The 12002-nt window shown below is 33.2% G+C and overlaps 1 protein-coding gene across 10 annotated transcripts in view; it reads left to right on the plus strand.

Annotated features, from left to right (window-relative positions):
- The window catches only part of Dmd (dystrophin), a 2486572-nt gene that overhangs the window by 1147708 nt on the left and 1326862 nt on the right, over window positions 1-12002 (plus strand). For all 10 annotated transcript variants that reach the window (XM_004850043.4, XM_087189971.1, XM_087189973.1 and 7 more), the window contains 3 exons: window positions 2023-2235; window positions 5198-5311; window positions 6283-6438. In XM_004850043.4, coding sequence (XP_004850100.2) covers window positions 2023-2235; window positions 5198-5311; window positions 6283-6438 — 483 coding nt within the window. The remainder of the gene's footprint in view (window positions 1-2022; window positions 2236-5197; window positions 5312-6282; window positions 6439-12002) is intronic.

Here is a 12002-nt window from a genome sequence, read left to right on the forward strand (position 1 = left end):
CTATTTTGACTATTCAATATAATAGCAAACAAACTCCAGCTGTTTAAACTTTTTTGTTTCCAGTTTGGTTTTGTGTTTAATACTTGGCAAAATAATTCTTAAACTTACTTGAAAAATTGTGTAACCCAACAAAACAAATCAACTTTTTAAAAAGAATACAATAGTACAGCAATAGCAAAGTGGAGAAAATATGAAAGAAAAAATGACTAATGACCAAAAATGAACATTTCCACTGAGAAAGCAGTGAGCAAAAAATATTTATAAATATTATTGTGAAAACATAAGAACCCTTCTTTAAAATTCTTAGAAAATTAACATATGCACTAAAAATTTAAAAAATCTTTAGGAAAGTCTTAAAAATCTTTTAAAATATGATGGAAGAGTACAAAAAAACCTGAAGGAAAGCATCAACAACCATTGTAATAACACCAGAAACAATTTTAAAGAAAAATGAGTCCAAGGAAAAATTTTCTTCTGTGAGTAAGGGAGAAAGATTTTAATAAAAAAGCCACCAAAAGGTGACATAAGCAGCCAGCAGCCTGTGAAAAATTATAATTTGAATTGTAAAGGATGAAGTACACATTTATAAAATGAGGTATCATTTTCTCATACTAAATTGTGCATACACTGATTTGGAAATGAACTAAATATTCTCATTTACTGGTTGGAATGTAAATATAATGTAAATTTTGCTGTGAAACTTTTCTCAGGACTTCTAATAAGAGGTAAAACAAATCACTTTTATACATAAATATAATTTTCATGAAGCTTGAATCTTATCAAAATAAACAGTATATGTACAAAGTTAGAGATAGATTAGAGGTAGATGACAGATGGATAGCTAGATAGAAACATAATTTACAAGATTGGAAAGCTATAAATGAATTTATAGTCCCCCAAATGGAAAATAATTATATGAACTAGAAAAGCTAATCCAATTTATATTGTTTGAAAATATCTGATGACATGGGGAAAGGTTCACAATACAATGCTTAGCTTAAAATATAGTTGTATGCCAGATTATTGCCTAAAATCACTCAAGGGGAAATTTTTAATGAAGTAAAATATAATTAAAAGTAAATTAAAAATATAAATAAAATACCAGAAAATAGGCATAGGATCCTATGCAATGGTAAAACTTTTATGTTTAACAAATTATTATATTTAGATAATATAGGTAACATTATAAAAGAAAAATAATTGTGTGCACATAACATGATCAATACTTAAAATTGCTTACATGTACAGAAAATAAATTTATATAGAATCCTTAGTGGTAAGTAGATTTTTTTCATTTCTTATCATGAACCTTTATTACTTTAGTAATAATTTCAGTATCAGAATGTATCATTTAACTAAAGGTTGAGTAGGGAAAAACTTAAAGGTGGGCATCCTTTTATAATGGATTGCATATATTATGCAGGAGAGATGTAAAATAAGCATTATAAGTTTTCCCCCAAACAACCCCAGAATTTCACCTTAATAATTCAATATGGAATAAGGTCTTTTTCAAATATATGAAACTTCAGTTAATTGCCAATAATAGGCCATCCATCTGTAACTTAGTTAAATAAGTATAATTAAGTATAAGTAAATAAATTATAATCCCACATATCAATATGACAGGTATATTTTTAAGAGAGTTAGAGATTGTCTTATTGAAGATTTAGCATAGTTAAATTAAACTGCGTTAACTGCATCATAAATGTAGGTATTATATACCTACATTTGATTCAATAAAATTAGGTAAGCTTAAATTCTTTGGTTCCATAATAATTTTTCAACATATTTGATATTGTTTATAAAAATAGCCATGTACTGTGAAAAACAAAATCACTAAATAAACTGCAGGTTACTCTTAGGAGAAATAAGGAATTTAAACTTCTCTAGATATTTTAATTGATTTACTGCATTTAAATTTTTGATCACATGGCTTTATTTAGAATGCACTGAATTTAACTGAAACTTGTCAATTAATATTCATCATTCAGTATAAATATATTTTTTCTTTTAAATTTTGAGGCTTTGCAAAGTTCTCTGCAAGAGCAACAAAGTGGTCTAAATTATCTCAGCACCACTGTGAAAGAAATGTCAAAGAAAGCACCTTCTGAAATTAGCAGGAAATATCAGTCAGAATTTGAAGAGATTGAGGTGCGCTGGAAGAAGCTCTCCTCACAGCTCCTTGAACATTGTCAAAAACTAGAGGAACACATGAATAAACTTCGAAAAATCCAGGTAATTCAAGACTTTGTTTTTTATATTCATAATGATTTGCTTATTTTCCTTCTTAGAACACATTGTAAAACTTAAAAGTATATATATGACCTCCATAGTCCTTCAAAGTCATCCGTCAAAACAAAAGACAGACCATTCTCAAAGGGGTGTAATTTGCCTATTTCTAGGACTTCTGCTTCTTAGATTTACTTTGGAATTAATTTGATTTTTGCATTAAACCCATAGCATGCAAATATGATGTCTTAATGATTTTAAAAACCAATTATTCCTTTAATCTGGTTGTCTTTTAAAATACAGATATCATTTATCTGTGACTAGGTTAAAAACTGATATATATGTGTGTGTGTGTGTTTTGTATAATGTGGTCATATCATTTCACCACCATATTTAATTTATAATTATATGCTTATCTCCTCAACTTCTTCCCCACATTTCTATTAACTTAATTTTTAATAGATACACTGTATTGATAATCACACAACCTAAAATCATAAATCAATATTAAGAGTCTGAAAGTAGTTTAAATATTAAAAATAATTAGTAGTCTAGATAGTGTCTCTTGTGGCTGGATAGTTATCTCAAAATATACTAATGTTGGGAAAAGAAACTTCAAAAGCATGATGATATGAGGGAAAAGCATTAGAACAAAGTGCTTCTGGATTTAAATCCCAGTCCAGCTGCTGAATTGTTTATTTCTACATGTTCCAGTCTAAAACACTAAGAAATCCTAAAGCATTCTATGAGCACAGCATATATATTTACAGGTCTCTTTATATAAACATATGTGTGCAGGCATACATAAATGAATACATACATGAAAACACATACCTGTCAGGACCACTGGCCAAAGAGGGAACAATTATATGGTTCTCATCATCATCATCAATAAACCCACATTCTAGTGAAAGGGAAAAGTGGGTGTTTTAGTTTCCTGAAAAAAAAATCACCACAAACTTAATGGGTTCAAACAATACAAATTAGTTATTGTACAGTTCTGGAGGTCAGCAGTCCCAAGTCATTCTTAGTCAAGATGTCAACAGGGCTGTGATCTTTCTGGAGGCTTGAGTCTGTTTCCTTGCCATTTGGCTTCTGAAAGCTACATATGTTTCCTTAACTCATGACCCAGTCTTCCATCTTCAGTGCCACCAGTGTAGCACATTCCAGGAACAATGTCTCTGTTTATCTCTCCCTGTCTCTATCTCTCTGTTTGTGTCTCTGTTTCTCATTCTCTCTCCCCTTCTCCCTCCTTTCCTGTTCTCCCTCTTAATTTAGTAAGTACTATATTGTGTCTAGACAGATGAATTGAGGATAATCTCCATATCTCAAACTTTTTGAATTATTCACATCTGGAAAGTCTTTTTGTCATGTAAAAATAACGTTTATAAATTCTAGTGATTAAGTTGTGAATCTCTTTTTGAGGCCAGAGTCAGTATTCAGCCTAGTGCAATTAGTAAATTAAACATTACTGTGAACATTTTAACAGTACACCTGAAAGAAATCCCACATCAACTGGGAAAAAGGGATTATGGAATGTTATTGGAACATAGATTATCTCATCTATACTTTAAACGGGTAGAATTTAGATAGTGAGTAAAGAGAAAGAAAGAGTTCCTGGCTAAAAGAATCAGTATGTTTAATTCACTGTAAGAAATTCAATGTTGTGGAGATAATACATATTTCTAAACATTAATACAATATATGGTTGGGAAAGTGGTATTGGAATAGATCATGTGTAGTGTAGGATGCTATGCTTTGTAATATGTATTTTATCCCAGTGTTAATGAGATTAGCATCAACAAAAGCAAATATATATATATAAATATATATAAAAATATATATAAAATATATATAAATATATATAAATATATATATAAATATATATATATATTGTTGTAACCAGTATATTTTAAAGAGAGAAAGATGTAATTTTAGCAGCATTTTCAAAACATCATCATTAAACTGGGAAGGAGGGGAGGAGATTACTGGCATCAGTGTAGACAAATGATTGAAGTACAGTAGGACTGAGACAGATCCCAAAAAGAGTTAATTTAGTAATAAAGGAGTCAATAAGACTTGTACAAGGCCAGTTGAGAATGGAAGAAAAGAAGAAAATCCTTGCACAATATCAGTAAGATGATAACACTGAAGTTGAGTTCACTCAGATGCTTACAAAATTATTATTATTATATTAAAAGGAAAATGTTCTGTGAAGCATGTATTTTCAATAGAATTTAATTAAGAAAAGGGGAAATAGTACATCTAGATAGCATAGTTGAACTGCACAAAATAAGGAAGTAACAATCATACATTTGAAAAATACTCAAAATCAAAATATCAGAAAAAAGCTAATATTACAAAGAAAAAAATGGGAGGTACTTGGATACTGATCAGTGATGACAGTTGCCACACATTTTTACCTGATCATTACTTCAAACTAGTAAAACAAATAAAAATTTGAAACTGAAAGCTTTTTCTTTTAAGATGACAAAATCTTGGTCTGAAAGTTCCCAACTGAAGGAACTGTCAGCTGTAGAAAACAATTTGTGGATGTTCGGGTTTAGAGAGGCTATAAAGACCCCATTACATTGAGTTTATTGTTTATAGTTTGTTTTATGTACTGTAAGGGCACATTGTTAGTATTATCATGAGTTGTTTTGTAACTTAAAATTTCTCTAGAGGGGGATATGATTTAATGTTCTCGAGAGGAACATCATGAAACCACATTTGGCGGTAATTTTTTATTTTTAACTATAACAGACTTCATACACCAGTGCTCATACAGTAGACTATAAAAATGCAGTCTTAGTAAAAATATTCTTTTCCTGACGAGCTATTTAGAGACATCCTTCAAACATGGGAGTTATTTCTGGGCTTGTGTTTAGACTAGACATATCATCATGATGAACTGCGTTAAGAGCAATCCACACCCCAATAATATCTTCAAATGGGCCTCTTATTCCAGAATCACATCAAAACCCTAAAGAAATGGATGGCTGAAGTTGATGTTTTCCTGAAGGAGGAATGGCCTGCACTTGGGGATTCAGAAATTCTTAAAAAACAGCTGAAACAGTGCCGAGTAAGAGTTATATATGCCTTTCGTCCTATAAAGTCTTTCATATGTAGAATATTATTTGCTTAGATCAGTGGTTTACAACTAGAGGAGATTTTGCTCCCTACTATCGGGGGACAGTTTGCAATGTCTAGAGACAGTTCGGATTGTCGCATCTTATTGGGGGTAGTGGAGATAGATGCTCCTGGCTTCTAGTGGGTAGTGGCTGGGAATGGTACTAAACATCCTACAAAGCTCTCCACAAAAAATAATTACACAGTCCAAAATGTCAGTAGTGCAAATATTGAGAAATCTTTGGTGAAATAAACAAAGCATTGCCTTTTACTCAAATATCACTTTATAAAATTTTTTTTAATACAAAATCCAATATTATTTAAAGGAACCTTAGTGTTGTTTGTAATATCTTATTATAGATTATTGCTTATACTGTTTACTCCCTCCACATATAATGCATTGTACTATAATGTAACACAGTATGGATTTTTGAAATGATATTCATTATACAATTGGCATGCAGCAGGAAGAAAATTGTCTAGGTTTTTAAAGAACTTTCTTGCAAATATAAGCTAAAAAAACAACTCTGCTTTTGAAATAGCCTTCACACTCATCATGCTATAAACAATTGCTACAATATCCTGTGTTTGAAAATGAAAATCCTTTCAAAAAGAGTAATGAACTGAAGCCCATCATTTTGACACATTTCTTTTTTCTAACAAGAAACACTAAATCTATTTTCCTCTGGTTTTGAGATTAGCATCATACAAATAATTGTCTACTTCATTCATGCCACAATAACCATTGGACATTTTTAAGACTGTTATGCTCTTATCTGCAGCTTTTGCTATATCTATTTTATATTTTAAGGCACAAAATTTATATGCAATATCATGATCCCTAATGATACATTTCCAATGTATGTAGCTTTTATAATACGTAGTAGAAGTTCTCATCCTGATTTAACTGAATGATCTCTTTAGCTTTTAGTCAATGATATTCAGACAATCCAGCCGAGTCTAAACAGCGTCAATGAAGGTGGCCAGAAGATAAAGAATGAAGCAGAGCCAGAATTTGCATCCCGACTCAACACAGAACTCAAAGAGCTTAACACTCAGTGGGATCACGTGTGCCGACAGGTACGGACAGTCTCCTTCATCTAGGTTTGCCTCAGTTTAGCTAACTAAAATTTCTCAATGTTTCCCTTTTCAGTTATCTTTATTTAAAGCTTTGCCACTGTGTTGATGCTTTAAAACACAATTCATGTAGTCAAATTAGTTTATTTTCTAGCATGTAGAAATATTTTTATGTATATAATACACATTTTTTCTGATAGGAGTCTTGACCTTCAACACAATTGTCATATGGAAAAATCAAGTCCAATTTGTATGCATTATTTTCATTGAATGTTTTCTTCAGGGGCTAAATTTATAGTGGCAATTGGCTTAACAGATACATCATACATGCATACATAGTACAGAAATACAATGAATGAATAATATATATGTATGAATGAATATGTTATGTAATTTTTACTTGTAATTGTTAAGATTTCCAAGTTTGTCTTCTTTAATACATTTATTTTAATCAGTGATTTAGAGTAAGTTAAGAATAGCTGAATGAAATATATTTGTACATTCACATTTGAGTTACTCATTTTTATACAGCACAATATTTTTATAGATATTTTTAAAATGACATTAGGGAAAAATATTATATTCCCAAACAGTATGTATCAAATCTTTTTTGTTCAAAATATAAAATCTTGACCTACACGAGTGATTACTTTTAAATTCACCAGTACTCCTCTTTAAGTGTCTGAGAGGTTTCATTTATATGTTTAGAGGCAATCAGGCTTTGATTATTTCTAAGTAACCTTTCAAAGCTGAAGAGAAATAACGTCAAAAGGCAAAAGCTGAATCTGAAAAGTAAAGAATTTAGAAAAGTAAAAGTCAAGGCAAGTTCCCCAGCTAATACAATCACTGGCAAATGCTTTAAAGTTCCATTAACTTAAGTATGAGACAGCCTTGGGTAACTTACTTATGAGACAGCCCTGGAGTTAAGTCACTGCTAGAAGAGTTGGTCAGGAAAAAGTATTACTTAAATAATGGATTGTGCCATTGATATTTTCCTGAAAGGCTTGCATGAAAAATATTTTGTTTTAGAATGTTCTTAATGGATGACTCGAAAGAATAACACCAATTTGTTTAGACAAGAGGAAAAACAACAGCCAAAACATTATAAAAATAAAAAGTAAAGTCAACAATATTACCAACACGTCAAGATTTTTGCAACTTACAGAAGTGTGATTTTTAAAACATCCTAATTCTTAAAGTGACCTTGATAACAACTTCCTGTCTGCCATAATATATACTAAGACTTTGGTGATCAAGAGAAGTATTTTGAACTCATGCATAAAACAATTGTTTTTGCCCAGCCATGTTCTGATCCAATTATCCAATCCTGGAATATTATACAATTCTCTGCTTCTCCATGCATATCGCACTTCCCAGGCTCTGTCTTTGTCACCAAATTACCTAGGTTTTGAAAGGAAGGAATTCTGGTACTCAAGAAGACCAAGAGAGTACAGTAAAAGGAGAGAATCAAAGCTTGGGTAGTGATAACAATTCAGCGTTCAAAAGAAAATATGGAAATGAAATATAAACCTATAGAAATAGAAATGTCTACACAAAGAAAGTGTGTGATATTCTCTTTTGGATTAAATATAACTCATTATCTTTTATTAGATGCTAAAGGTTGGAAAAACATAATTTATGTAAATGCCTGAAGTATTTGAATATACTTTATGATCCCATAATTTACTTTTAGAGATATGAGATGGTTAATATTACTTTAAATTCTAAAGATAATGTATCCAAGTGAAAACATCAAGATTCCAGCTGTTTCTAAAATAAAATGATAGCCATTATTAAAATACATTACAAATTAATCAAATACACTCCCAATGTGCTCGCTTGGCTGCCGGCTGGCACTGCTGGCTGCACGGGTTTCTTGTCTTCAGGTGCCTCAGCCACCTCTGCTCCTAGGCCATCCTTCCCTGCCCCGGGCCACAGAAACGCAACTCCAGCTATGCTGCCGAGACACCTGGGGACCCAAGCTAGCCAGTGAGTGAACCCAGGCTGAGACATCTCCGACTGACTGCACTCTCCTTCTGAGAAAAGGAAGGCAGTCCACCACAGCACTGCTCCCAGCCCAGAGGGGGAGACTTCTGGGCTGCTGTACCACTGTTCCCAGCGCAAAGGAGGTGAGCTGCCCAGGTGCCAGCAGCACACCTGCCCCGTCCCCTGTCAAAATGGGAAGACACAAAACCAGACTTCCAGATCACCTACAACAACCCCAAAGGGAAATGAGATGAAACACTGATACTCAAACCAACTCAACTGCCTGAATTGGCAACAAAAAAGGATCTGGAAAAAATGAAATCAGAAATAATTTCTCAGATAACAGCAGAGATTGTGCTCATAGTGTAAGACATGATTAATAAATCTAGAGAGGAGCTGAGGAACATGATGGAATCTCAACATAAGAAACAAATGGAATCCATAAAGCAGATGCAAATAGATTTCCAGGAGATTAAAAACTCCATTGAAAGTCTATGCAGCAAAATGAGCATATGTGAGAACAGAATTTCAGATATAGAAGGTAAGATTGCAATTAGTGACCAGGAAAAGAAAAATTGCTTTAAAACTGTAAGGGACCATGAGAAATCAATCCAGCACCTGCTAGAGCATGCAAGCAAGAGTAACATAAGACTGATTGGAGTCAATGAAGAAACGGAGAGAATACAGATGACATGAAAAAACTGTTCACAGAAGTGATGTCAGAAAACTTCCCAAGCCAGGGAAAAGAACTTGACATACAGATAAGTGAGGCATATCGGACTTCAACTAGCCATGATTTAAAAAAATAATCTACACATAGGAATATAATTGTTAAGATTCCAGAAACACAACAGAAGAATAAAGTCCTACAAGCACTTAAAGAAAAGAAACAAACCACATACAAAAGAAAGCCCATCAGAATCACAGCAGACTTCTCAATGCAAACCCTCAAGGCAAGAGGGGTTGGAGTGATGTATTTCAAGCCCTAAAGAAAACAGCCTCGAACCCAGATTGATGTACCCTGCAAAACTACCTTTCAAAATTGATGGAGAAAGAAGATACTTTCATGACAAAGAACATCTTAGGAACTTCATGAATACCAAAGCAGGCACAACAAGAAATTAAGTGCAAAGGGGGAGAATCCAACAAAAAGAAAAAGTCATGACTTTTTAAATTAATATACATGATAAGTCAATATATATCTGTTATAACCATGAATGTTAATGATCCCAATTCACCAATCAAAAGAAATAGACTTGCAGAATGGGTCAAGAAGCAAGATCCAACAATATGCTGAATACAAGAAACACACTTCATTCAAAAAGAAACTCATGGACTGAAAGTTAAAGGGTGGAAAACAATATGCCATGCTACAGGAAACCAAAAAACAGCAGGAGTAGCTATCCTCATTGCAGATCAAGTGGATTTCAGACCAACACTGTTTAAGAGAGACGAAGGACACTACATCCTAGTAAAGGAACAATCCAAGAGGAAGAGATGACAATTATAAATATCTATGCAACCAACGCTAGTGCACCCAACTATATATACTAATGGACATGAAAAGTCATATATGCACTAATACAATGGTAGGGGGGGACCTCAATATCCCTCTCTCACAAATAGAGAGAGCAACTAGACAAAGTTAATGAAATACTAGAACTCAATCAAACTCTTGAACAAATGAACTTAACAGATGTTTACAGAGTGTTCTGCCCCACAAAATCAGAATACACATTCTTTTCAGCTGCACATGGGTGATTCTCCAAGATAGAACACATACTCGCTCATAGAACATATGTATGTAAGTCCAAAGGAATTGAAGTTTTCCCTTGTATATCATCAGACCATAGTGCGATGAAATTGGAGATCAATAGCAAAAGAAACCGCAAAAACTTCATAAACACATGGAAATTGAACAACACACTTCTGAATAACCAATGGGTCACAGAGGAAATTAAAGAAGAAATATGACAGTTCCTTTAATTAAATGACAATGACAATACAACATATCGGAATCTATGGGAAACAATAAAAGCAGTCTTACGAGGGAAATTCATAGCAGTGAATACGCATATTAGGAAAATAGAGTGAGCCCAATTAAACAACCTGATGCTGAACCTCAGGCTTCTAGAAAAACAAGAGCAGGAGAAACCCAAAGCTCATACAAGGGAAGAAATTATAAAGATCAGAGGACAAATCAATGCAATGGAGACTAACAGAACGATACAAAAAAGCAACGGAGCCCAGAATTGGTTCTTTGAAAGAGTCAACAAAATTAACAAATCCTTAGCCAACCTTGCCAGAAAAAGGAAAGAAAAGGCCCAAATCCATGCAATTAGGAATGAAAAGGATGAAATTACAACAGACCCAGCAGAAATCCAGAGGATCATCAATACCTGCTTTGAGAACCTATATGCCAATAAGATGGAAAACACAGAAGAAATTTTCAGATTCCTAGATATGTATGAATTGCCAAAGTTGAATGAAGAAGCCGAAAAATTCTAAACAACCCAATATCAATCAATGAAATTGAAAATGTAATTAAAATCTTATCAACTAAGAAAAGCCCAGGTCTTGATGGCTTCACTGCTGAATTTTACAAGACATTTAGAGAGGAAGTACTGCCAATACACTTTAAACTCTTCAATGAAATTGAAAGTGAAGCAATACTCCCAAATTCATTCCTGGAAGCAAGCATCACCTTGATGCCCAAAGCAGAGAAAGACCCAATGGAAAAAAAGAAGTATAGGCCAATTTCAATAATGAACATAGATGCAAAAATCCTTAATAAGATACTGGCAAATAGAATGCAGAAGATCATCAAGAAGATCATACACCCTGACCAAGTGGGATGCATCCCAGGGATGCAGGGATGGTTCAACATATGCAAATCAATCAAGGTAATACACTGTATCAATAGAGCCAAGGACAAAAACTACATGATCATCTCCATAGGTGCAGAAAAAGCATTTGACAAAATCCAACATGCATTTATGATAAATACTCTACAGAAAAATTGGAATAAAAGGCCATCTATGAAAAACCAACAGCCAGTATCATACTAAATAGTCAAAAACTGAAATCCTTCAAAACTAAAATCAGGAACAAGACAAGGATGTCCACTATCATCACTCCTCTTCAACATAGTTTGGGAAACAGCCGCAGCAATTAGACAAGAGAAAGAAATAAAAGGAATAAAAATAGGAAGTGAAGTCAAATTGTCATTACTTGCAGATGACATGATACTCTATACAGAAGACCCCAAGAACTCAACCAGAAGTCTTCTAGACTTAATAACCAAATTCAGTAAAGTAGCTGGATACAAGGTCAACACACAAAAATCAATAGCTTTCCTCTACACAAACAGCAGATTCACTGAGACAGAAATAGAGCAATCGGTTCCTTTCATAATAGCATCAAAAAACTGAAATACCTAGGAATCAACCTAACGAAAGAAATCAAAGACCTCTTCTCTGAAAATGGTTGCAATCTGAAAAGAGATTGAAGATGATATCAGAAAATGGAAAGACATCCCTTGTTCCTGGGTAGGAAGGATCAATATAGTGAAAATGGCCATA

The sequence above is a fragment of the Heterocephalus glaber genome, unplaced genomic scaffold (genome assembly GCF_053883595.1).
Source record: "Heterocephalus glaber isolate CG9 unplaced genomic scaffold, H.glaber_assembly_v1.0 deba00001547, whole genome shotgun sequence".
Taxonomy (NCBI): domain Eukaryota; kingdom Metazoa; phylum Chordata; class Mammalia; order Rodentia; family Bathyergidae; genus Heterocephalus; species Heterocephalus glaber.